Source organism: Ascidiella aspersa, chromosome 2 (assembly GCF_963924565.1).
Source record: "Ascidiella aspersa chromosome 2, kaAscAspe10.2, whole genome shotgun sequence".
Classification (NCBI taxonomy): domain Eukaryota; kingdom Metazoa; phylum Chordata; class Ascidiacea; order Phlebobranchia; family Ascidiidae; genus Ascidiella; species Ascidiella aspersa.
Window position 1 is genome coordinate 15,216,378 of NC_139448.1, and position 27,171 is coordinate 15,243,548.

The following is a 27,171-nucleotide window of genomic DNA, read 5'->3' on the forward strand; positions in this document are numbered from 1 at the left end:
GGCAGTATGTTGCCAAAAATGTTATTAGCAGAATTGCGTGAGTAATTACAGACATAACTTTACCACTTATGAATCGCGTGGTACTACGCCAAAACTTGTTTATTTCAACATGCCATGTTTCATAATCCGTTGTGGCTTTCCAAAAATATGTTAGTTTGAAATGGTCGTGTTTTCACAATTAAATAGATGGCATAGGGATGTTATTGTACTGGAATACAATCTTTAAAATGTGTTTTCTACATGTTTTCTGCGTCACATAAGTTTGATGATACGCAAATCTTTTACTTTTTTTTAAACCGTTTTCTGTTGTACTCTACAGGTACCAGCCCAACACCACGCAGATCCCCACCGCAAGAAAGTTACTCGGCGAGATATACCTTAACAATCTCACAGACAGCGACAAGGCTTACCTCGCAAACGAGGTGCCTTTGGACGCCGTCGACTTCAACTCCTTGGCCAAATCTCTCAAGGATATTTACAACGCACACGTTGGCCACGATGTTATAACCCAAACTCGCGTCACCGCGTAAGTCTTTTCTGTGCACTTGAAATTAGCGTACCAATGTTAAATGCGGTGTATTAGAAGGACTATTAAGTCGTTAGGAGTGTGATTCTGGTGTGGTTGTTGCCTAAAATATGCCTAATAAAAATGTTCGTTCAATGTGAACGCCTTCCTAATAACCAACATGTGTTCCACTTGCAGAGTATTCCAGACACGCGACAACAAACTAAAAGCGTACTTGGCCTTGGATCTGGCGATGAACGACATTAGCGATCCATTCGGCATGACTAAGACTATGAGACAAGCACTTTCTGCTACTCCAACTATATCAGGTAAATTACAAGCGTTCGCACTGTGTTTAAGTTACTTTTTGGGTAAACATTATTTTCTATCTTTCAAAACAAAACTTAGAAAACGTGAGTGTTCACTCTGTTTCTCCGGTTTTATAAGCGGTATTGTGCGTTATGTCGTGCCCAATGAAAAGTAAAATACGTTATACCTGCGCGGTTCAGTTTAATAAGGACCTTGACACAGTTGCAGTTTGCGGAAATCAACCAGGGTCTATATAATAAACATTGGTTTGTCTATTCTCCATAGATGTTGTAAATCCCGACCCCACCAACGTTAACATCACCGTTTGGTTGCCGCCTCCTCCTACCCCAATACGTAAGTAACTTTGTATTCACGTATTTAGCGTTCCTCATGTTTTTGTCAAGTTTTAGCAAATCTTTAATATGGCAAAATAAAACTGTTCAACAATTGTTCTCAGGCCAATACCTTGGCGAATTGTCGTTCGAGCAAGTTCCGTTCGGAATCAACCAGTACAAAGCATGCACTTCAAATTCAAGTAGCAGCTTCTCAAAATCTATACAAGCGGCCAATGAAGTGGTACGTCTGTCGACGCATTTCTAATTTTTGCTTTGGTCCAAACCTTGTATTAAGGTGTTGCGCTTAACGCTAAGCTTTTTGCAACGGTTTTTTTAACATTGGAAATATGTTAACAGCTGTTATTATAACGTGTTTCAGTTAAACGCAAGCCTCAACTTCAGTTCGGACTTTTTGAGCTACGAAGCCCAATATTTCTCGCCTAAGGGAAAATTCGGCTTGACCGCTCACTTCGTTTTGAAGACCGACTTGAACGACACTGACGCCATATCACAAATGATAAAAGAGCAACACAAAGACACCTATCCGTGAGTCACTGTCGGTGAAAAATGTGTCATAAAATGCACGATAAATTTCTAACTTACTTGTTAAACAAACATTAAGTTAATATTTATACCTCGTTATTTTACTGGGTTATATTTTTAGCCTCTTTTGTCACAAAAAAATATTAAATACGAATGAGGGTTTTTAAAGGCCTTTTTTAGGAATACCACATTCTCTAATGGTGATTTCCTTCATACAGGTTCAACTTCTTGAAGGACGCCAAAATCCTTCCAACCGACCGTTACTTCTACTTCGAGGCGGAAATCGACGGACTTACAACCTCTGAAAAACGAGACCTACTGAATGGCGACAACGATTTCTACAGAAGCGTAAAGAAAGGGGCGGAGCGAGAACTTTCACTCGAGTTGCAGAACTTCCCTAATCTCAGCCTGCTACGGTGATTTTACTGCACTATGTTTTTGTTAATACCAACGGTGTTTTCTGAAACGAGTTTTCGACTAACACCAATTATGCGGTTGTACCCACTACATCATGATACGTTTGATACTGTCAATTTTAACACCAAGGATAAACTTGCAATAATTTTATTTTTCAGATTCGAGCAATACGGTGTCACTGGCCTGAAGATCATCGCCAACGGGACGTTATCCAAGAACTTAGCTTACGATCCATTCTATCTTACGGCCAAAACCCGTGCTAAGATGGAGCAGACACCTTTCCTAATTCCAGGTGAGTTTACTGTAACGTAAGGTTTCACTAATTTGGCCAAATTGAATGCACAAAAATGTACTTTCTACAATGTTTACCTTGTTGGTCACTAGGCGAAAGTTTGAGCAAATAGTATGTAACTTTGTATGGTATGATCAAATGTTTGAATTAAAGACGTTTTTCCCAACTTTATTTATTTATGTATAACACACTTTTTATTGTAACTAATAATGTATACCTTTAAATAAATAAACCGTACTCACGATTCATTTTTTTCCTGCTTTGCAGTTTTGTCCGACAACCAGCAACCTAACACAGCTTTGTCACCGTTTGATGCTTTGACAAGACTTGGCAGATCTATTTCACGCAAGCTTCCTCTAGTGACCGCCACAGCAAATGTCACAACCTATCTATATCCACCAGGTATATATTATACAACAAATTCACTTTGACTTTTAGTTACAAAAGCCTTATTGTGGTAAGGGGGGATAGTAATAGTGCTACATTTTATCTGTCAAGCATAATGATAAGCATATATCAACAAAATGTCACGCACAAAACAAAATATCCTTATCAGGTCCAGGACAGTAAGGAGCACTAAAAGACCCTCAAGTCAGCTGTGCCGTAAATATTTACTGGCAAATGATTTTTGATTAGCCAACTAGCTTTAGAATAATATTATACCGCACCACTATACTCTGTGTGAATTTGTACACATTTGGAACCCATCCAACACACACAAAAACATATTTTTGCATGTGCCGTTTCGTTAGTTCACGCTAATGTTCTTTTGGTGCAGAGTACGTCGAATACATCGGCCTTTTGCACTTCACGGGCACCAAACCTTCGGAAAGGGAAGCACTTTTGGACAGCTTCGCTAACAGCACAAAGAAAAACGAAACCGACAAATACATCAAGAAAGCGCTTGTCAGTCAGTTGAAGCACCACATACCGACGGAAGTTGAAGTCCAATACTATCAACCCACAGCTGGCGAACCAATCATCGCCCAATTCCGCGTAAGTTGATGTTGCAGCGATATAAAAAGACAGGGCTTAGTTTTGGGAATAGTCGGTGACAACTTTGCCTTAAACTGTAACTGTACCAAAATATCTTGAACATACCTACTAACCTAACGTATTGCGAGTACCAGCGTTTCTAGGCAGAATATGACAGGAAATTGATTTTTAATCCGTGTATGTTAATCTGTATATCAAATTTTCGATGTATTTTGTCATAAATCTCCATTTAAATTCGATTCGCTTAGATACGCTGGACATTTTATCTCTATGGTGTCTTGGTGCGATCATGTATAACGTATATAAGGACGGCCAGCGACTCTTCGTACTTACCGTGTATTGTTATGTTCCTTCGTCAGATGCTCTTGCCAAACGGAACCAGTTCTGTACCGATCTTGGAACAGTTGAAGAACTGGACGACACCAGCCGATAAACCTGCGGACGTGACCGTGCTACCCAACACCGTCGACATCGGGCCTCACATAGTCCGAGAGTTCCTTGGCGAAATGAACTTCACCAAGCCTGAGCTCGACAAACTGAACAAGTCCAACCGGGCCAACTTTACCGACCTGGTACGTTTTGCTAAACGATATAACTCGCCTTAGTGTCAATAGCCGAACCAATGTTTTGTAAGACAGCTTATACAATCCGCAACAAATTTAGTCAATATTCACAAATGCTGCGTGTATGTTGTTTGACACCCATATGTTCTGCAGTTTGACAGTGCAATTAACGAGAAAAAGCCGCGAGCAGCAATGAAGTTTTCCGACTTTGTCGACCTTGGCAAAAAGTCCGATGAACGTGCAAAGCCGAAGGATAACAACGGAACCTTAATACAAGCCCAGGTATATTCAAATGCCAGGTTTTTGACATCGTAATATACATTTTGTAACACTTTATCACAAGTGTAATCAAATACCTATCTTGCACCAAAATGTTTTCGGGCCTAAATTGGAGGTTAACATACATTTCAATTTGGCCAGTCAGAATCATATTTATGTATATTTAGTGATTCTCATGTCGGTTTAGAATTAAGCACATAACATTTTTTAAATTGCAATTGTATTAAAATGTCTTATCAACCAAGCCTAGTCCAGTTGGTCTAAAATAATGTCAAACTATTTTAGGTACGCATCACTGGTAAACCTGGCGAAAACCTGACTCCGGTTGGTTTAACAAGGGAGGCAAGAACTTTTGCGAAGAACAAAAGAGAGCCAATGTTGAATGCTTATGGCAGCAATGAATCGATGATTATCATCAAAGGTTAGTATTTGCTTTTTATGGCAATTGTATGCTAACAAATGGTATAGGTCAGGTTAGCAATGCATTCCTTTACAATAATACTTAAAACTACCCCAGATAGATCTTATTTGGAAACATAGTAGTCCGCTCTAAATTAAAATTCCTAATATAACAGTTTTGCCTAATTCAAGTTCGTGTTTATGATAAATAATTACTTGAAAACTGATAGTAGTACTTAGTTACTATCAAAACCTGATAGGCCTCCAAATTTGATGTTCGTTCTTATTTCCTTTTATTCCAAAGCTTTGGCGCCTACGACTCTGACTCAGAATACAACCGCGGCTCCGACAATCGCCACGAACGTCACGACTCCAAACGTTACTCTTGCGACCAACGCCACCACTCCGAATGTTACAACCGCTCCAACCCCCTCCACCATGCCCATCGACAGACTGGTTGTCGCCCGTCTTCGCGATGTTCCACTGCCCGCAGTTTTAGGACTTTATCCGCAAATCGACAAAGACGTGTTCCACCAATACGTTGCAGAGGTTAGAAGATCCGACTGCCATTGTTTTGCTTGCTTGCTAATTTTTTGAACTGTACCGTTTTTGCTAAGATAATCTATTCTATTTGTTGATAACGATAAGACATAGCTTGATCGGTTCCATAAGGTTTGACTGTGCTTCGGTATCCATTATCGAAATTTACATCAATATATGCAAACTTTTTATATATTATTAACTTTTTTTATTATTCGATGAAACAAACGTTACACCATATTTACGCTAAATTATTCAAACAAATTTATTTAAAAGGTAAAAATAAATCGATTTTTAATTTTCTGCTCAGGTTCTCAAACCGGTCAACAAGTCACTGAACAACCCTGACTCCTGGCAGCCCGTGGTGCAGTACTTCGAGCAACTTCCTGACCAGTCTGTGTTGGCGCACGTTCTGCTCAAGCAGCCCGCCCATAACAGCACCAACGCCTCGCACCTCGAGGCCGTTCTGAACGCTTCCATTAGTTCTGAGCCTATGCTCGAAGGCATGGCGGTTGGAGGTGCGGGAATCTAATCAAACCTTTTTTTCATACGTCTGCTGTAAACTCTCTGGATTTCTTGTTTTGAGGGACAGTCTTCGCCCAAAGAAACTGATTTTATAATTTTGCTAATATGAGAAACATCTTCTGGCGTTTTTTTGCGTGTATTTTTACTTAAAACTTCTATAGCTTAGTGATAAAACTGTTTTTTGACGTTTAACGCCAATATTAAATGTGTTATAAAGTTATCTTGTGACATTTTCTGGGCTCCTTTTTCGGGATTCGTTTACATAATCGTTTAGGGCGCTTTGCAAGTAGAAACCTTTGCCACCTTTTTATTTTGAACCCGTCGTCGAGAGATTGAAACTCACTAACAACCTAACTTTTTGCAGAAACGAGACTATTCGACGGCAGTGTGGTGATTGCTGTAGACCCGACCCCTGGAAACCCCCTTAACAACCCTGACAACAAAACTGCCACCGACCAAGCAACTGCCGATCTCGGAGCACTGGTGATTGCCCTTTTTTCCGATCGCTAATTTGCGCGTTTAATTTTTCATTTTTTTGAAATGATCAAAAGTAAATGGTAATATTTAACAACAAATTAAATAGAAAGGCACATCGGTTAAACTCAGCATCTGACGTCTGACATCAACAAAGGCAACATTTGCCAAAAAACATTTTTTGAAACTCTAACTCGAATTTGTTTCTTCCTGTCAGCTGGCCCAATTGCTACCCATCAAGAACATATCCGACCCGCGCGTCGAAAGCCTCGGAAACGCCCTAATTCGTCTCAACTTTTCGGTGGCGGCTCTGCCCAACAATCCGGCGCTCGCCCCCGACCTTACCAAGGAGGGCATTGAGAAGCTAAAGAACTATCCAAACCTGACCAACTTCGACGTCGACCCGAGCACATTCCACGTCTCCGGTAACACAAGCGTTAACTCTTTTCTTTTTTCCTTGAGCGGTAGTATTTATTGCACCTGATAGATTTAGGCAAAGTTTATTAACGACTTATATAACCGCCGATCCTCTAACGTTTTGTAGACTATGTAAAAATAAAAACATCATCCTTAACTTTGATTTTCTTTCTTTGCAGTGCCTGGACCGTTCTTCCCAATTAAAAGTAAGTAAATTTGTTTTGCATGAAACCATTAGTAAAGTAACATGCCATTACAATTATAAGATTTTGTTATTTGGCAAATTTAGATTGTAGTGCTTTCGTAAATATTTATTAGGCTTACCTTTTTTATAGGCTATAGTTTATAATTGTGTTATGAAGCATTTTGCTTTGTTCCTTTACTTAACCGTGAATGTTTTTTAGATTACCCGTTCGCATGCTCTTTCGTCATTCATAACGTTTCGTACCATCACATTATTGACATGTGGATAAACAGGGATTCCGAACCAGCCAACAACGCCATGAAACATTATAAACCTTTGGTGAGAAATGGCAATCTTTACCATTGTTTATTTTTAAGATTAATTAAGACTAAAACTTTATAAATGAGACATAATAGAACAAGCAATCATTTTTTATAATTATGACGAAACTAACGCACACCTTTTTTTCAGATTGAAAAACTTCCCTTCAATATGACAATTGATTATTTCGAACCAGTTGACTCTGACTCGATTAAAGTGCAATTCTTCGTAAATGGTAAGTATATAGGTTATTTTTGAGGAATTGCGTTGTTCAAACAACTCTAACTCAAACTTGATAAACGACTGTTTCGCTCTTTTTTGTAGCATCTCTACGTTGGCCGGAAACCGTGCCCGATGTATTCAAGAATGTGGAAAAGGAAACCAACATAACGATGAGCGAACTTAAAATGCCCGTCAAACGTGATTTCGCTGCTCACTTTTACACGACCGAAAATAAAACAGCAGAGGAATTTATTGCTGAGGTGAAACTTTTTACGCTAAATTAAAGGAGCTTAAACCTCAAACAAATTGCAACAGAAAGTTTAGTTGTTGACCTATCTCGAAAAATGTGTCAGAAAGTCTTAAAAAAGTCCCCGGAAAAATATGGTATGTCTTGGACGTCATCATTTTTAAAAACCTTTTGTTGCAATTTGTATGACTTTTTTGGTCACTTTTTTACTGGCCTTTGTGTGAATTAAATAACCCTTTAATAAATCCAGTTGCAGACTAAACTCAATATTTATTTAGTCGGGTTTGGCTGTCGGTTTTTTCTTGTTTAATCTGTAATATATACCAGGCATAGGTTACTTCACTTTATTGCAGGCGACTAGTCGGGTTGCAGCAAAACGTCAGTTAAATCAAACCGGTGATTAATACCGGACAAGCTATTCCAGTACCAAGAGCTACTGCTTTTACTGAAAAACATTAACATAAAACAATAATGTACTGCACGGAAGGATATTTAATGCACACGCTTGTGTTTATCTAAATTTTTTATTACGTTTTGTACACCAACGATTTAAACAACACACAAAAATTGTACAAAGAAACGAAAAGACGCTAAACACAAACAGAAACGCGAGAATTTACGCGATCACCACATTTCCATTGTTTTTGGTTAATTAACATCCTCCTATAACAGATCCAAGCAGCACTGGGCAAGCACGGAAATGCATCGTTGTTCACTGACAAGGATAAACCGGATATTAACTACTGGATCAAACAGATCGAATTAATTACAGCAGACTACATAAATGGTAAGCATGAAATATAATTGTAAAAATAATAAAGCGTTTTTTTAATATGTCACTTAAACGTTATAACATTTTCTCCGGGATACTGTTTAATATTTGTGGAAAATCGTGTTTATAACCGCTTGGGCTGCCAAGAAATGTACAACATAAAAATGATCAATCCAACATATTTGGATAAAGTTTTATACAGTATAGGAACTATTTCCATTATTGTTTGTGTTGAACATTTTATTTAAAAGCTTAAATTAGAGTTACATTGTTACCATATTGCGGTTTTACATTAACAAGCTCTCGCACAACTTCAGGTCTGACCTTTTGACGCTGAAAAGTATTGGAACTACGCCTAAGGAAATTCTTGTATACGCAAGCATTTAAAAATGACATTTTTTCAGCGGACGGAACACCGAAGCGCAAGAGGCGAAACGTGGAACGCAAGATGCAATTTCGAATAGTGACCGGGACAAACGATAGATCTTCGCCTGGCGAACTCTATCGCGTTCTCTATCCCACCTTTGGCAGCTTCAACCTTCGCGTATACGGTAAGAACGAGTGCAGCCACAATATTTATTCCAGTTGGCAGAATCCAGTGAAAAAAAGCTTCACGTTCCAGTGGCGACTGGAACATATTGTTGGATACTGTTACTGCGCGCTTTGCGAAATTTTATGGTACTAATTCATTTAAATATCCGAACATCAGTTAGTTACGTACAGAAGTAGTTTTATCCTAAAGGCGCGTGCCAATTTTTTAATATTTTATCTTCCAATGGGTGTCTTTTTAACTTAAAGTTTTGGTAGACTTCCAAATATCAAATTTGAATAAAATTATTGTTTCGTATGTAGGCCTATGTTTGTTAAACGAAAAACTTAAATGATAATCTCAATGTTTTTTTCAGTAATTCCACCCAACCCACTGGACAAGATGTACCCTGGAGTGGTAATCGTAAATATGGACAACAGGACCATTTCAGAAAACGTATTGAAATACATCAAAGAAAAAGTTTTGAAAAAAGTAAGTTTTTTCCCACTAAACAACAAAACCTTAAAAAATACAAATGCGTGTTTACTATAGCCTACCGAGCAACATGCTGCTCAATACATATATATTTTTTTTTATGTTACTGTTATGAACTTTCAATGAAATGTGCAAACTTTTACAGTTGGAAGACTCGTTTAAGATGAACAACAGAGATGTGCAGATATTTGACGTCCGTGCCGTTCTTCACAACGACACGAGCGATCCGACGAAAAAGAACTTGGCTAAGGTACCGCCGACGTCTAACAATGTAACGAAACATTTAATTGTAGCGCTGAGGTTCAGAAGAAACGTCACTGTCTGACTGCGCTTATGTCGTTTTCTAAAGCCTGGACCAGTTGACAGAACGTCCCTATTAACAAGCAGGCAGCGAACAGGGGACATACGGGGGATTTGTAGTAGAATATTTTATTGCGATATTTTCACTGCACGATAAAACATTGACTTCTCTTTTATCTTAATCGTAAGCTCAGTTAAGATTTTCGCACTAAACAGATAAAAGTGGAACACTTTGTAACAGAAATTTGGACCTTATTTCAATCGGTATCGCTTGGTATAAATAAAATGAAAACCTATTACTAAAATGCGATTTCTTTACGCAGTGCCATCATTATTTTTAACACTTTTTTTATATTTATTGTTCATTCGAAGGTGACTTTCAACATGCGATTCCTCAATACGACCGAAAATGGAACCATTTACGTGCCGGACGCCAACGCAATCCAGAATGAAGTAAGGAATACGTTCGAAGAAGACCCCGGACTGTCCGACATCGCTGGAGCAAAGATCGTTCCTAAGAAAATCTTTATCGGAGGTTTGTTGAAACTATTTAAAGGAGTATAACAATTTCGTAGAAATAACAAAAAAAAAGCTATTCACGGTAAAAATAAATCATTGGTTAGTCGATTTTTTTTCTTTTAGATTACTTTATATTTGCCTATGACCTAAGGCTAACGTATTTTTAAAAGACTATGGCATTTTTTGGTTACTACAGCTTTTATTCACTTTACATAATTTGATATTTGCGTGAAGAGCACCCCTTCCTATTGTTATCTACGTTTGTTAAAGCGCATTTGAATCCTTCCTTGATCAGATCTCAAGCGCATTTCTCTTTCGTTATTTTTAGCCTACAACCCGTGTCTGGACCAATTCGTCGAGGACTGCGACAGGATGGCGGAGTGCATTGGTAACGAACGTTACCGTAACTTCACCTGCAAGTGTTTCCCTGGCTACGAAGATCAGGGCAGTCCGAAACATCCAGGACGAATTTGCGCCAAAAAGCGTAAGCCTTGTCGCAGCCTATACTTTATGCAAGATTTAAGCTTAGTAAAGCTTTCACAGTCAAGGGGTAGCTTTTACTGCCTATTTGTTTAAATACAGTATATGTTAAGCGCACTTTAGTACGCGTTCGTATCGATGATAATTTAGTTTAGGCAACGAGTAACTATGTATAGTATAACTGCGATGTGCATGTATAATTGTATATTATACCCTGCGACATGTTTAATCTAAACAAAACGAAGTTTTCCCGTAAAGTTTTCAATTTTGCTTAAAATAAGGTTTATATTTACAGTGGCAACATCCGAATCGACGCTGGTCCTTATCCTCATCATCTTGGCGGCAGTAATGATCGTGGTCATCGCTGCACTGGCTTTCATGGTCTACCAGAAAACCGTCGGGTACGTGTAAAGCACCATTTATTTATTTATTTATTTATTTATTTATACCTTTATAATTGTTTGTTTTTTGCATTTGGTGTTTTGCATAGCATTGCAACCAATCGCTTTTAACCATCGCAATCCTTTTTTATACAAAAAACGCGTGCAGGTAGATAACAAAAAACAGTCCCTTTAAATGTAACTTTTACGTGGCATTGTTTGCTTGCTAGGATAGCGCTTCTAACTGAGGTGCCGTATGGAAGGTTTTTAGGTGCCTCATAGACAAATGAAAAAATAACCTTGAATATAAATGAATAACATATATATATATTGTTACGTTCTCTTTCGGCATATTGATCCAACATACTTCATGAAACATATATATATATATATATAAATGCGACTACGAGGCCGGCCTATGTAATAGATTTACTCGCCAAGTACGCCACCACGATTTTAGTGATTGTGCCCGAGATTAAAAACACTGGACGTATGATGCAGGGTTGTATTTGTAAGCATAGCCGAAATGTTTTAAAAGTCTTAAAATGTCTCCGTGTTTTACTGTAAGATATTTGGTCATTAAAGTTTTCCTTTGCAGTCCTAAACAAAATATGTATTTTTGTTGCAGCCAAGGGGCTTACAACATCAAAGCCGAGGAAGGATTGAATCGTGTCTGAGACAACCGATTTATTTAAATCTAAAAAAACATTTTAGACTGTAGTATGTGTATTTAGTATATTAATAATTTCTGTAGTAATGTAGTAAAAAATATATCTTAAAAAATAGTATATTTACATAGTAAAAGCATATTCACACCCAACAATGAATTGTGCCTTAAAATGTTTCGCACTTAATTTGGTTAAATTAATAAAATTCACACACAACAAAATGAACGTTTTTTTCTTCACTTTACCTTTGGTCTATTTAAAAAATAGAGAAGGGGGAATTAGGCTCCTTAAAGATAAAATAAGTGAGAATAAGTTATAAGAATACGAGCAATGACTGGAAATGGGACCACATTTTATTGTTATACAACACAACGCCTAAAATTTGAATATTTTACATTTAGGCCCTAAATGTATATGTTTCTTTGAAATATTATAATGAAAGACCCCATCAATTTTTAAAACAAGAAGTTTTTATAACAGTCCTATAATAATTACTAAAAAAATTTAATCAGTACCCATACAAATTAATTACTTTATAAGGTTTTAAATGCTTTGTTATTATCATTACAATTTGATAAGAATGATTCGGTTTGTATTGGCAAAACTTTTAAGCTTAGAGGACAAAACAAAATCACCCGATCCGTTAGAAATCAGTGCATTTCTAAGCAAAAAGGTCTACGACAATTTGTGCATCCAAAGGATCAAAAAATCCGACTTTTAGACTTTGAGGTCTCGGACAATGCACTAATTTGACTTAACAATGTGCTCCAAAAGATTAAGTTTAATAATACATGACCTACCTAAACCCAAACGCTAACCAGCACCCTAACCCAAATAATGTGTATTGAATGAATAATTACATAAACGCTTTAGGCTCCAATACCTCAATTTGTGACGTAACAATCCTATGGTACCATAGACCAGGGGCATGCAACCTTTCATACTGCCGGGCCAAATATGTGTATTCGGATTAGACCACGGGCCACTTGCATATCTCGTCGTCTACCTGTTAGTGCAGTGGTCGGCAAACTTTTTGTTGCCGCCCAAAGTAGTCTTTTCAGAGCTACTTAAAGGTCCACTACATAAAACCACTACGAAAACAGTGGCGGATTCAGGGGGATATTTGGTTTTAAGGTGAAATAATCTACGGCGCTTAATGGCCAAAACACTGCCATGCTATAATATAAAACATTATTCAAAAAAAAAAGACGCGCGAAGCGCGAAAAATTTGCGTTTACATAGAGTTAAATAAAGTTGGCAAAAAATATAGTTTTACAGGCTCACAAGACCACATTTGTGGGTCTTTCCAAACTGAGCCAATTTAAAACATTATATGCCACACCAATTGTTAAAACAAAGTGCAATAAATGTAATGCCACTTTAAAAGCGACGAATTTTCTCAGCTGTGGAAACTTATTTAGATCGAGATGTTCGCGGTAAAAACTACTTTTTAGCTGCGCAGAGAGAAATTTATTTCTTTTTGTTACAACACATGAACATTGAAATTGAATATAAAACAATTACATTTCGAATGGGCGAAAAAGATCAAACGGACATTTTTAATATGCTTTATTTACATGGCCATAAGTAGCTATTCGAAAGCATTTCAAGAACAAAAAAATTGCAGCGCTCAGTGCAATTCACTTTCACACAAAGTTGTACACTTTCAGCAACAGCATCCAAAACACATTTTGTAGTTTTATTTTGTTAGCCGGCAACATTCTATTCTAATATGTTAGCAGGTCACATTCTATTCTAATTCTAATACACTAAAAATTCACATGCTATATAAGGCGACCTAGACTAAGGAACAGTCAGGAAGTTTCAATATTTTAACAGTTACGGTACCTGAATGTTTATAGTGGTGCGGAAAAAAATCAAAGCACACCGCGGGCCACATATTTCGGTTCCGCGGGCCGCAGGTTGCACGCCCCTGCCATAGACGAGAAACTTATGCTCACCGAGTTTGGGCTTTTTCATCAGCATTAAAATAATTATTACATTAACTCACATTATTTGGGTTAGGGTTCGGGTTAGCGTTTGGGTTAGGGTGGGTCAAGTGTTGTTAATGCTATCTCACACTTTTTCTAATCTTTTGTGAATGTTCAACGAATATTTTCAATAAATATGCTGTTGCTACCAGGCATAGTATATTTAAAACAGGTTCCTCTGGCAATATATATTACTTTCTACCAACGTTTCGGCTTACTATCCGGCAAGCCTTCGTCAGGGACTGACACACAAAGCCAACTAGGAATTACCTTTAGTTGGCTTTGTGTGTCAGTCCCTGACGAAGGCTTGCCGGATAGTAAGCCGAAACGTTGGTAGAAAGTAATATATATTGCCAGAGGAACCTGTTTTAAATAGAATATTTTCAATTTATCTACGCCGGGAGTTTACCTAAAGGTCCATATTAGTGCATTGCCAGGACCTCAAGGTCTAAAAGTCTAGACTTTTCTGCCATTGGATGCCCTAATTGTCGTAGACAAGGGGCGGGCAACCTTTTTAACAGAAGGGCCAGTTTGCACATCAAATAAACACTAATTCATATTTTCAGCTTTTACTAGAAAAACACAAGTACAAGCGAATATGAAATATCATAGCAGACACACATGTGGATGTTCAAATAGAAGTTAGTGAGAAGGCTGATGTTGGATATTTTGAACCAACTGGTCAATGTTTGGTTCCAGGCCAGATGTGCATGACGCAAACTATTTAACAGCAATAATTCAAAACCAGCTGTTAAGCGTAATATCTCAGTCAATATGCGCGGCAAAAGTCGCAGCAGACAAGTGTAATTGTTGCAAAACAATTCTTTATCGTAGCAACGTGACGCAAGTAAAACTTTATGAATAAAGATTGTTTTGTAATAGATGCTTTCCATTCGAGTTCAACAACTGCTTTAGTGTAGCGGTCTAGCCTATGGGTTAGATTGCACTTTTAAACAGGAAACTGAAATAGCAAACGTTCCAACATTGGTGCACGCTCATAGCCTTATTTAGGGAAAAAAGCTAAAAGAAGGTGAAGGGCCGAACAAAAAATGGCAAAGGGCCGCACGTTGCCCGCCCCTGTCGTAGACCTTGCTAATCATAAAAATTCGATATAGGCCTAATGGCAGGTAATACGTGAATTTGAAAACAAGTTTTTAGATTCTTAAGACTCAAAAACTTCAAGGCTATTTCAGGCGTTATTTTGGCCATTTAGGCCTTATTTCGATGAATTTAGGGCTCAGTCCGACAAGTTTATTTCTTATTCAGACGATTAAGTTCTAATTATTTCGTGGTTATCACTGCGGATTTAACTTTTAATTTGTCGTTGATCTTAATCCTACGGTTTTATAGATTTTTCTGCTTTATGTATTGTTGCTTTTTAGGTCTTATTGTGTGTTGCCGGTTTGACGTACCGGTAATGCTTACTGTAGCTATTTATTTGGGTTGAGATGGCCCAAGTATTAATATATGTGTTCTCCTTGGTCAATAAATGACTAAAAAATACCGTACCGAACATAATGTTATTTAAATTATTTTTTTATCGTTGCGAGTATTTGCATTAGGCATTACATACAATAACTGACCTGAATATAATTTCATGATAACAGTGTAACTTCGTTACTTTAATCGAAAACTCAGGCACAAACGTTTCGGTAAAAGTTGCAATATTTTTCTTGTTTGTCATTCAAATTGTTAGAAAATCGCTCACTCACCTGCACACTTGCTCGACCTTCCAATTCAAGTGTGAATGCGAACCACAATGAGAGGATATTTATTACGAATGTACAAACGGAAAATCAGTAATTACGGGTTTACTTACGGTACAATCAATAATTCTACCTCCGTAAACGTGCGCAACCCAAGTCACGAGTGAACAGTATTACTGCTCGTTTTTACGACTTTTACCGGTTCTTATATAGCCTTAATCGGCCAGATGTTAGTAGTTAGTAATTCGTAAGAATACGCGAGACATAAAACGACTTCGACGAATGAAATTGCAACACGCAGCGGGAAGACAAATGACAGTATGAGCGACAGCCAGACAACTGTTCACAGAATTACCAGAGTATGACCAAATCATACCAAGTAAGATCAAAATTTGTTAAATAAGACCTAGACCTGTCGGAATGAGTCCTTAATTCATGAAATGAGACCTAAATGGGCAAAATAATACGGTATAGGACAATTGAGGGACATCTGCCTGGCATCGCCCGATTGGTGTCGTCATTTGAGCGCGCTAGTTTATACCACCGCTGTTTAAGCACAGGACATTTTCACCCTGTTTTGGGTTAAGGGGGGTTACAAATTCTAAAGTGTGGGGTTACAAATTCTATTGCGGTTTAAATTATTAGGGGAGTTGGTTAAGTTAGGGGGGAAGTAGACTTAGGTAAAATGTTGTAAAGGGCCTTATTCTGGACAATTAGGTCCTGTTTCGATAGGTTATGGTCCTATCCTGATTTATACCTTAATTTGACTATTAGGTATTATAGTCCTATTTCGAAACTTGTTTCAATCCGACGATGATGTTATTCTTATTTCGGTCTAATGGCCGTAGTCCAGGGGTCGGCAACCTTTCGTATGCAGTGTGCCAGTTTATAAATAATGTGCCAAACATTTTTCTATGTTTGGTTTTGTACTAGCAACCAGGGCTGCAGAGTCGGTTAAAACAACCCGAGTCCGACTTCGACTAAAAAGTTGAACCCGAGTCCGACTCCATCAAAATGTGCGATTTCGTCGAGTCGCCCACAAAAAATAATGTTAAATCCAACAGTAGGCTACGGACACTAATTTTTGAAAAGAAACCTGCAAATCGAAATTAGTGATGTACCGGTAATAATACTGTTAATAATGTAGTAGTGATGTAATGGTTGCACTTTGTTCGTGCGTGGTAAATCTTTGGCGCGCCCTTAAAAAACATCTCGCGTGCCACTTGTGCCAGGGGTTGCCGACCCCTGCCGTAGTCTAATAACAAACTTTTTGCCTCAATGCACAACGATTTAAGATTACCATCGGCTGTGTATGCGGTTAGGCAGGTTGCAAGTCATTTTGCAAATCCTCTGATTAACATTTCTGAATGAGCCGCCACGTGAACATCATGTGCGGCAACCAAAGCTCAACACATAATCTACCAGTCTTAGTTTGTACATTACAACGCCAATCATGCAAAAGGTTTTAATTTTAAAGGGCGTCGAACAATAAATTCGTTTCTTACCTAAACTCGATTGCGGTGATACAAGGCTTAGTTACAAACAAACTAATAAATACAAATTAGTAGAGTTCCCATCGCTAACTACGTCGCAAAGTCAAACAAACTTTGTAAAGGTTTCACAAGAAAGTTGAAGTAGAACATGCCTGGCGACTAATGTAGGATCACCTAAACAGGTAGGCTACTAAGTTAACGGTTAAAGTTTTCTTACGAGTTTTATGCAATACACTTTTAATCGGAGTAATAGGCTATAATAGGTCGGAGTAGGGGTCAATAATATAAATCCGTTTTTACAAAGGTTGTAGAAAGCCTTTATTTTTTGGAGACTTAGTATGCAAAGTTTTATTTCACATGGTACGGAAAGACAGGTTCCCCATAAGGCGTGATACAAAATCGTGCCCGTCTCCAGTAAAATTACCTAGTCACGTATTTACAAAAAATACATTCTCACCATGATGCAGATAATGATTTAAGTGTAGAGCCAAGAAATGTGAAGCCTAAAACTTTTTTGTTTTTATAAAATTTAACCCAACAAACACAATATATTTTAAACTTTTTATTTATTGTTTGAATTACAAATAGTGTAACCTAGGCAAAGTTAGTTTTTTTGCAATGAAAACTATTTGACCTGTATCACAGTATTTGTCAGGTTTTTAGCCCGTTGGAAGGATATTTTTAGTGACAATATATATCATTGAAACATGTTATCGACTTTCATTGACCTACAAATGCTTCCTATTAAGACACAAAGCGTTGTTTAACACAAACAGTGGCATAGTTGTTACAACAGGAGTTTAATTACTACGAAATCAAAACAAGTAGCACATTTTCAAAAGCGTATCCGCTGACTATACAACTCTAATCATGTTTCAATATTTCTCCGAAACGAACCACAATTTGCCATTAAGTGCTTCACCACAACAAAAAATAGGTCGCGGAATATTTTGCGCCGCTTTAAACACTTTAGCTACAGTTTTCTAAAAACGCAAGTAGAAACGCTTTTACCAGTCTTGCCACCGAACGAGAAAGTCGGAGCAGGTAATTCGGAAAGGAATTGTAAATTCGTGAAGTGCGACTGCAGTTCATCCGACGTCCAATTGCATGATGCTATAACCAAATAGCCGCCTTTAACCAGCAATTCTGTAACGTTACGTGCATACGCCTGCCTTTGTGCGTGAGAATCGTTCGGACACAGACTTATCGCGTCATACGTTCCCTTATCCAAACACACTTTGAATAGGCCTTGTGATGAAGTTTTTGTGTTCGATAGGTCAAGGTCCGTGACTTTGCAAACGCCTTGACTGTCTTTGACTAAAGTTTGTCGAGTTATATCGAGTTGAAGCCATTTTGGCGAGTCATTTCCAAAGCCTTCTCTTTGAAAGACTCCATTTGCGAGCTCTAAGGCGCCTAAAAATTGACAAAAAACGAAGAGATTATAGTAAAGAAAATACAGTCTTTATTGGTCACTAAAAAAATACAGTCTTTATTGGTCACTAATTCTAACAGGCAGAAAAGGTAAATGTAGTTTTAGATTTTAGTTGATTAAGCATGTTTAAACTTAATAAAGCATTATCCAAAATGGTTGTTGGAATTGAATAATGGAAAGAGTTGGAATTACATTACGAAAAATATAGGCCCTTTTGTATCCCTTGTTAACCCTTGTTGTTAAACAATCTATATGAATTCATAGATTACTGGCTAAAGCGTTTTATCACAAAAAATTATGTAGAGTAATGAATGAATGACCTAAAATAAATACCACATCATAACAATGGCAACAGTAAATGTATCTAAATATGTAATGTATACCCAACTGTTACAGTAATCGACTCCCAGCATATTTCTGTAACCACTTGTGGCAAGAGCCAGCAGCAGCAATCCATTCCCACAGCCCAAATCTATTATAGAAGCTTCCTTGGGAATGTCACTACAGCTTTGCAGCCATTTTACCTAAAAATGCCTTTATGGTTCATAAGGATTTTATAACTGTGATTATATCACCCAGACTTTAAACATGTTTGTGCTAATAATTGTGCAGTGTTTTATGATGCAGTTCAAACAACATAGGTAGGATGAAGCTGATTATACCTTTTTATTTATATAAATTAGTACAACTATTTGACAATAAACAATAAGATTTACCATTCGTTTTGTAGTTGTTGGGCCAAACCACTCAGTGCCAGAGTCATCTAGCTCAACCAGTTGTTGCAGTTCAACACTATACACTTTCTCCCAATATTCCTGTGTACCCAATTCAGAGGGTTTCAACTCATTTGCATTTGACATTACATGAACACTACCAAAGCTAGTGTGATTAAGGTAAAAAATAATAATTGAAGATACAAAGGCAAATAAATACAAGTTCAACAAGTTTTACGTCTTGACAAAACCACAAAGCAGAAAACATATTATTCCCCAATTAAGGCAAAAGCACAAAAATACACTTTGCGTGTATACATTGTAAGATCAGACAACTTAATAAAAAAGTCATGACATTTATAAATATATTATAACAATAAAAACTATTACTAAAATATTTCCTAAAAGTTTGGTTAAAACCACTTAAATATCACAATTCTACAAACATAAAACATGTTGCATATCAAAATAGGCAACGTAATGAGATGTACCAGGCATAAATTAACAATGTTTCTTATTAAAAGAAATAAATAATAAATGCATAATGTATCAGTAACGCAGAGCACTAAGCAGTATTAAAAATTAAATTTTCTAAAGATTCTTGTTTAACACTTAGAAAAGTAATATTCGAGTGCCCATATTTCTAAATTTAGAATTCAAAACATAAACTAATACACACAGAAAACTAGAATCATATGACATTTTTATCCCATTTATAGCAATAAGCAAAAAATTGACATGCTTGCATGAAATACAATAATTGGATATGATAACAAAAATAAAATTATCCAACTAAAACATTGCTAGTATTTAAAGAATCTTATCACACAAACTGCCAAAGGGTTTATTTCACATTTTATACAATTTTGGCAATAAATGTTTTTGCTCAGAAAAGCAAATACCATTTATTTACACTTCAAATAGCTTCATTGCTAATGCATTATGGGTAACATTTTTTAGAAATTATCAGTAGCTTGTTTTGTTATACATTGGTTTCGATTTTTTCACATCAAGGACAAAATTCACATGGAATTCCACTTTGAAATTTGTTGTAGATATTAACCAGTGGAAACATTGTAAGGGCTCCAGCCATTGAACCAAACTGCACAATTCCACCATACCAAACTAGCGACCTTTTGTGTCCACGCTGTCGGAATATTTGAGCAATTGAAACTTTCACATATGATGCAGTGCCAACAAAGAGAATCTGACTTAAAACCTACAAAAATAAAAATGGTTAAACGTTTTTGGGGGGTTCAGGAATTGTCCTAGAAACATATTTTTGACAAAAATCACATATTTTAAAAACATCTTAGAACAGTGTTTCCCAACCTTTTTTACACTAATGCCCCCTTGGGCTCAATATTGTTTCATATCGCTCCCCTCATCTTGCTTTACAGTAAAGTATTATATTAATAGTTGTCTACCATTATATTGTCTTCACTTTCGTTTCGATGAGCTATCAGTCATATATTTAGGTTGTCTAACATACATTCACTATAAGAATTTATAGATACATTATTTCACCAGTTACCGCCCATGTTGGGAACCTCTGACTTAGAACTTAGATCTTTGTTTGTTTAGAAGAATAGGAGAAGAACAAGACTGTTAGGTAAAGTCAGCTGTTCTCATAATTTTTGTTGTATTGTTTATAACTGAGGTACTATAAAGTTCGTAGGCTTGGCACATTGAGTTTAACCACTGCAGCATCTCCTGCACTTAGCTAACTTTTTGGCAGTTTAAAAATATATATAATTAACCATTTTTGTTTATCAGGTATCTTGTGACTTATAATAATGACACAAACATATTTGTTAACAAAATAAGATCATTCCACTGACAAACATGCACAAAAACCAACATCCTGAATTTTTTTACACTGTAAATTGACAGGGTCAATCTACAACCATACGGTAAAATATTGCATTAGCATCAATTTTTATGCCTAGTTTGAGTATTGTGGATTATAATATATTAAGTTAATATTAAATTTGTAGATAACAGAATTTGTATTTGAGTTTATCATATTTTAAAACCAATTTAGTGCTGCACATACCATCAAAACAGCTCCACTTGTTTCATTAACCAGTATTGGACAAGGACTACCGAGAGCCAAAAACAATAAATAACCAGCAAAACCTGAAAATAAAAGTACAGATTAAACATATCCAAACTGCAATTATTATCGAAATACTCAATTGCAGTTACCTGACGACAAGAGGGAAAATATACCAATCCCTATGTAAGATGCCATTGGAAAAAAGAATGCAAACAGGCAGGCCAGAGGGTTGGCCATATTTCCAAGTGATGTAGCAAGATGGTAAGGTACCTCACCATATGGCAGTGCAGTGTAGGAAGAAACAGATGGCAATATACCATTTGACAAAGCATTAACAATACAAATCAAAAAAAGCAAATAAACATATTCGCCATGCCCCAACTTAGTAATAATAGGCACAACAAGCGTTGACGCAGAGGCGTCATTGGGTTCATTAGGCTTGTCTGGGCTACTTCGAGGTCCACCTAAGCTACTACTGGATGTTTCAAGTTCAATCTCCTGTGTAAATGCAGCACCTTGTGGCACATCTTCAGTTTGTAAGCCTTTACTGTACATTACGTCTTCGGAATGAATGTGGAGCTGTTTTGCTATGTTGAGATGGTTTAGAAGGATGAACGAAATGCTGCACATTGCCATCATGATGCAAAGCAAACCAAAAAACACTTCAACAGAAAACCTGTTAAATAAACAATATGATTGTGCAACCAAAACAACCTCAATATAGAGGCACTGGGACTATTGACAAAGCTGTGTTTTAGACATCCAATATATTAGCATAAAATGGACCCAAATGTTTAATTTTATCAATATTCATTCAATTAAATGTAACACAATACTGATTTGTGTCTAGCTCTTTGTTATTAGAGGAAGAACCTGAAATGTAAACATCACTTCACACAATCACAACCACTCTTTGCTAACTGATTGTCTAACAAAGTTGACTGCATTAATATTGTTTAAAAGTTTACTGTACAAAATAAATAGTATTGCAAAAAAGAGGTAGTGAGCTGGTATCCTACAATGTTCCCACTGTAAGTTGTAACACAAATAGTAGGCTAACTGTTTTGCATCCTCCGCCATTTCCCCAACTTGTAGTAAATTTAAAAGATACAAAATATCAAATGATGAAAGTTATTATGAGATAGAACGTATCCTAACTTTCAAGTATCAAAATTGGAATGTGCATGCTGCATGCCAAATAAAACAAGAAGTCTTTGTTTATAGAACCATAACAGGAAGTTTTATTCCTGATTAGAACAACTGCTAAAACCTAATACTGGAGAAACAAACATGAAAAACAAACCTTGGGTCAGTATAGTGGGCAACAAGGTGATACTCTGTTATGTTGGTTGTTTCATTTACATAGGACTCATTTATACATTGTGAGTTGCCAGTTCCTTGTATCAAGGCAAAAATGCTAGGAAAAAGGCCGCTAAGTCCTTCCCCAAAGAAATAGGTTGTCAGGAACATGCTCGGGAAAATGGTCATGAATGGAAGAAATGTTACAGATGAACTGCAGTCAACAAATGCTAAAATATACCTTCAAAAATAAAGATTTAGTTACATGAACATACCAATTTAGCTAAAAACCAGTTGCCAATGTCACATTGTCACACATCCAACAGATTGTAATATTGGATTTCTAAACAAGGTTATGATTAAGCATCAGAAATTAGTGCCCAATTTAATTTTTTGGGGAAGATTGTGCAATTACAGAGAGAACACTTTTCACAAAGTTACCTAAAAACTGGCAATTAGCCTGACTCCTATTAATTTGTTTATAACACCTACTACTACTATGCCTGGTGCTACATTCCACTTGACCTACTTTCATAGATCTTACCTTTTTTATAGAACTGGTTAATATATATATTTAAGTATTAAATAACTGACATAAAACACATAAATTATTGTAAAACAGAACAAATGTAAACATACCATAAAATAAACAAGGCAAGACTATACTCTTCACCAGAAATCACAACAGTTTTGCTCCAAAAGAAACAAAGCAGAAGACACGCCAGTGTACCAACAGTTACAATACTGTAGATCATTGCATTTTGTCTATAATACTTGGTAAAAAATGCCTAAAAATAAAAGTTTAATTGAAAAAGAAATTGTATCTAATTACCAAACTTCCTTCTTGAATGAATATAAATCTCTGTAGAACAACTTATTCTATTTAAAATATTTGTTGGGTTATGTGCATGGACACCTTTTAAGTGCTAAATTTTTTAATGAAAATTTATAAGTTGGCCAGATTTCAAGTATTGTTTATTACAAGTCAAATGTATTTTACTCCTCATATAAAACACCATTTTGGCGGGTTTTAGAGACATTATAAATTTAGTGGAAAATGGTTACGTGTTTCAATAACATAAACATTGCAAAATTTATGCTGGTACCACTTTACGTTTATTTAATTTTATGATTTTGATTTCCTTGAATGACAGTAATGCTACGGAGCAGATTGCTTATCTTAAAAATAATTAATCCTAAAGAAGTAGTATCTAGAAGAACTATAGTAAATATATATATTTAAACCTGCATAATGGTGACAATGATTGGACCAAGATTTCCAACTTGAGAAATAACTGTGAGGTAAGCTGGAAGTGTCCATGATTCTGGTAGCTGGTTTACAATTAAAGGTAGTTCAACCCATACTCCATTGACTGCAATCCACGCACCAGCACCAAACAAGATTACCAAAATATGCACAATCACAGATTCCCTATTTACTATCATGATTTTATGTTAAATATATATATATATATATTGCAGAAAACAGCTGAGAATATAGGTTGTAAAAAAAGTCAATGATAAACAACTGTGGATGAAACAAGCCCAATAAGAATACCTAATAAGTTGGTCACATACTAAGAATATAGTCATAAGATACACAACTCAATTACAGTTATAAAACACAAATATATTATTCATGTGCGTACAAACATATTGTTAAAATTTAGCAATGGATTGTGAATTTAACAATTTAAATGCACAAATTAAAATAGATTTTGGTTAATCTATATTTTGAAAAATGAGATGTACCCTAGTATGGTATTTGCAGCCCAGTCTGCATTTCATGGCACTTAGCACCAAATTTTGAACTGTGCAGGTGTACAATTAGGGTTTTAACACACCTCCGGTTCAGGAACCTAGCACAACTAAACCTTTTATCTGGAATTTAGGTATGTAAGTTACTAATTCAAGTGTGCACACAAATTGCTTTTAAAAAATCTCCGGTGTGCACCCGCCTCTGACTGCAGACTGGTTTGCAACAAAAAGATGTTTCACAATACGATAAGAGATTATTTTTTGCTTTAAGAATTTGTAAATAAACCCAGAGACTTTTTCGTTCTGAAATTAACTTTTTGTGAACACATCACACTTATTTAAAACTATCATGTGCAAGTTAAATAATTATCTTATTTAAATAAATATCTGCATCAATTGAGATACTTTCCCTTTTTCTTTTTCATAAACTCCGTGTCTGACACAAACAAATAATAAATAAATAATTTTTTTTCAAGGTAAAAAGTTTAAGAATCACTGCTTAATAATAGTTCATTAAGAAAGTAAATAAAGCATTTTAATAGTTTAATCAGCGCAGTCCAAAATCCTACAACATTTTTATCTAGGTACTTATATTGCTAACATTATTTGGGTTAAGTTGTGAGTTAGCGTTTGGGTTCCAACGGTCAAGTATACCATTATATTTAATTTTCCATATTTACATTTCTGACAACTTGTTTCGTTACTGTCCAAAAAGTAGTAGAATTCTAGACCAGCACCAACACTCTATACTAGTAAATCAAGTCAGAATGAAACATTGCAAACAAGAATTTAGTCAAAATGCGATTGCTTCAACCTTCAGAACTCTGCAGTATTATGTAACTCCATCGGCGATGATGACGCTCCAATGGTGAAACTGACCACAGCACAAAACGTTTACTACAAAATCCATATGTTAGTTTAAAACAACTTAGGTCACGTGGATAATTGATTTACTACGTTTATTTTAGTTAACATTTTTACACAATCCAACTGTATGTATGTTTTATTATCTGACTAATATCTCCTAAACGCCCCATATGCTGAGAGGTATTTGTTGAAAAAACAATAATTAAAATATTTTATAGTAACATTTTTATGAGTAGCCTTGAAAAATGTGAAAACGATTTAGGGGTTCTCCCTTATATAGTTATTTACGAAAGAATCTCCTCTTAAAACGTTTCTCAAAATATAAATCTTTGTTAGGTAAAATACTAACGTTTAGAATTAGTAATAAACTAAACACAAACTTAAACCTATCATGCAACATTATTCTTGCTGGTGAGGGCTGGCAAAAAAGATTAAATCATAAACCACAGACAGTGGACCCGAGGTCCCAGGTCAACGAACTTGGTCCCAGGTCAAAGTACCACCCTGGAACTACATGCGCGCCGTTTCGACGACCAGCCGCTAAGCTGCGTCACGTGTCACATTGAAAAAAACAATAAACGCATTTTTTCGCGCTTCGCGGGGTTAGACTTTATTTCACTTCTATATTTTTGCACGAGATCATTAGAGAACAACAAGTATATGTTTAGAAATATTTGTTCTATGACGTCACGTTATGACTTAACTTTCTGGCGTCATTTCTAAAAAAATTACTGGCGGCCGTAAGATGAATAAAGACGGTTAATGCGGCTGCCAACAGCTAAAAGGTTGGGCACCCCTGATATAGACATAACTTCGATCCGAGAACAAATAACTCTACTTGAGATACACTCAGATGACTTAAATTAAACATCAAATCGGTTGGATTATTATTTTAACGCAAGCATATAGTGATTCGGGCTAATTCGCAAACACATTTTATAATTGAGTCGAATTTATTGTTTAATTTTCTTTGTTTGTCGATTTCAACCTTGCAATCCTTGTGTACCTTGCGATCCTTGCGATCCTTGCGACACTTGCGATCCTCGTGATCCTTGTAATCCTTGTGTACCTTGCGATCCTTGCGATCGTTGTGTACCTTGCGATCCTTGCGATCGTTGTGTACCTTGCGATCCTTGCGATCGTTGTGTACCTTGCGATCCTTGCGATCCATGCGATCCTTGCGATCCTTGCAATCCTTGCGATCATTGCGGTCCTTGCGATCATTGCGGTCCTTGCGATCCTTGCGATCCTGTATACTTTAGATGCACCGAAATAGGCCTACGTGTATAATTATGCCCGCCGCTTCATTGCATTCTTAAACTAAGCCTCTAACTTTTATTTGGGCAACTAAATGCCTATTAGACCTACATCCAGGTAGCCTAACTCGGTAATATTATTAAAAGTTATACTACAAGACAACGACAGATTGCTTCGACGAAGCAATGTGCTTGTGCGAAAGAACCACAATGTTCCTATTGCCACCAGTTGTATTTTCTTCCTATGCCTACTGGTGATGAGTGAATTCAAATTTTCCGATGTAAACGATGTACACATAATAAATGCAGTGATTTGAATAAAGTAGATGACAACTTTGTTTTTTGAATTTTGAAGCGTTTAAAATATCATCCCAGACGCTTGTCACAAGTCTTGGTGAAGTAAAACTTAAGGGTTGTGTCAATCAGTCGGTAATATTTAAACAGGCAACCTTTTTATGCATAAATTTGTATGTGTTAGACCGGTTTGAGAGAAGCCGCAGTACGTCTTATATGAAACTTTCTAAAATGGCTGTTTTGCGAACTCATAAGTTATAACCGTTAGAAATGGCTGATAGCAATCTGGAGATAAATGCTAGGGGTGAACAAAATTAAGAAACAATGATCTAAATTAAAAGTTTTGTCAAATTCGCAAATTTTTCGCGCTTTACGCGCACCATTTTTCCCAGTCTTATAACACTCGATTTTATTTGCGCACAAGTTCGACGATAGCAGCAAGTTTCTGGAGCTTACATGTATGTGACGATGCTTTGTGACGTCATTCTAACCATTTCGTGAGATCCTCTTCTGGACGCATGTAGTCTACGTTATGTGGCCCGTAAAATATATGCAAGAAAGAAATATTGTGGCCCGCGATGCTGTCAACCTT

The 27,171-nt window shown here is 36.5% G+C and overlaps 3 protein-coding genes across 3 annotated transcripts in view; 1 reads left to right on the plus strand and 2 right to left on the minus strand.

Annotated features, from left to right (window-relative positions):
• LOC146163904 (uncharacterized) overlaps nucleotides 1-11,915 on the plus strand; it is a 98,544-nt gene extending 86,629 nt beyond the window's left edge. The window contains exons 211-238 of the mRNA XM_083380628.1: nucleotides 320-526; nucleotides 704-834; nucleotides 1,100-1,168; nucleotides 1,272-1,390; nucleotides 1,529-1,695; nucleotides 1,911-2,108; nucleotides 2,268-2,401; nucleotides 2,669-2,803; nucleotides 3,180-3,397; nucleotides 3,757-3,969; nucleotides 4,114-4,242; nucleotides 4,525-4,660; nucleotides 4,943-5,187; nucleotides 5,489-5,696; nucleotides 6,068-6,186; nucleotides 6,395-6,602; nucleotides 6,774-6,800; nucleotides 6,999-7,117; nucleotides 7,250-7,334; nucleotides 7,424-7,581; nucleotides 8,241-8,355; nucleotides 8,745-8,891; nucleotides 9,246-9,361; nucleotides 9,510-9,614; nucleotides 10,037-10,199; nucleotides 10,512-10,667; nucleotides 10,959-11,064; nucleotides 11,672-11,915. Coding sequence (XP_083236754.1) covers nucleotides 320-526; nucleotides 704-834; nucleotides 1,100-1,168; nucleotides 1,272-1,390; nucleotides 1,529-1,695; nucleotides 1,911-2,108; nucleotides 2,268-2,401; nucleotides 2,669-2,803; nucleotides 3,180-3,397; nucleotides 3,757-3,969; nucleotides 4,114-4,242; nucleotides 4,525-4,660; nucleotides 4,943-5,187; nucleotides 5,489-5,696; nucleotides 6,068-6,186; nucleotides 6,395-6,602; nucleotides 6,774-6,800; nucleotides 6,999-7,117; nucleotides 7,250-7,334; nucleotides 7,424-7,581; nucleotides 8,241-8,355; nucleotides 8,745-8,891; nucleotides 9,246-9,361; nucleotides 9,510-9,614; nucleotides 10,037-10,199; nucleotides 10,512-10,667; nucleotides 10,959-11,064; nucleotides 11,672-11,720 — 3,982 coding nt within the window. The 3' untranslated portion in view covers nucleotides 11,721-11,915. The remainder of the gene's footprint in view (nucleotides 1-319; nucleotides 527-703; nucleotides 835-1,099; nucleotides 1,169-1,271; nucleotides 1,391-1,528; nucleotides 1,696-1,910; nucleotides 2,109-2,267; nucleotides 2,402-2,668; nucleotides 2,804-3,179; nucleotides 3,398-3,756; nucleotides 3,970-4,113; nucleotides 4,243-4,524; nucleotides 4,661-4,942; nucleotides 5,188-5,488; nucleotides 5,697-6,067; nucleotides 6,187-6,394; nucleotides 6,603-6,773; nucleotides 6,801-6,998; nucleotides 7,118-7,249; nucleotides 7,335-7,423; nucleotides 7,582-8,240; nucleotides 8,356-8,744; nucleotides 8,892-9,245; nucleotides 9,362-9,509; nucleotides 9,615-10,036; nucleotides 10,200-10,511; nucleotides 10,668-10,958; nucleotides 11,065-11,671) is intronic.
• A 5,398-nt stretch (nucleotides 11,916-17,313) lies between these two features.
• LOC146163905 (EEF1A lysine methyltransferase 2-like) lies at nucleotides 17,314-19,206 on the minus strand. The gene is made up of 3 exons (XM_083381199.1): nucleotides 19,050-19,206; nucleotides 18,722-18,857; nucleotides 17,314-18,314 (listed from the first exon to the last, which is right to left on the minus strand). Exons 1-3 carry the CDS (start codon nucleotides 19,191-19,193, stop codon nucleotides 17,875-17,877), a joined length of 720 nt encoding a protein of 239 aa, XP_083237325.1. The 5' UTR covers nucleotides 19,194-19,206; the 3' UTR covers nucleotides 17,314-17,874.
• Nucleotides 19,207-20,038: 832 nt separating this feature from the next.
• Nucleotides 20,039-23,888, minus strand: LOC146163906 (riboflavin transporter 2-like). The gene is made up of 6 exons (XM_083381197.1): nucleotides 23,650-23,888; nucleotides 23,044-23,192; nucleotides 22,409-22,645; nucleotides 21,255-21,781; nucleotides 21,103-21,185; nucleotides 20,039-20,265 (listed from the first exon to the last, which is right to left on the minus strand). Exons 1-6 carry the CDS (start codon nucleotides 23,848-23,850, stop codon nucleotides 20,056-20,058), a joined length of 1,407 nt encoding a protein of 468 aa, XP_083237323.1. The 5' UTR covers nucleotides 23,851-23,888; the 3' UTR covers nucleotides 20,039-20,055.
• Between the last annotated feature and the right edge of the window lie 3,283 nt (nucleotides 23,889-27,171).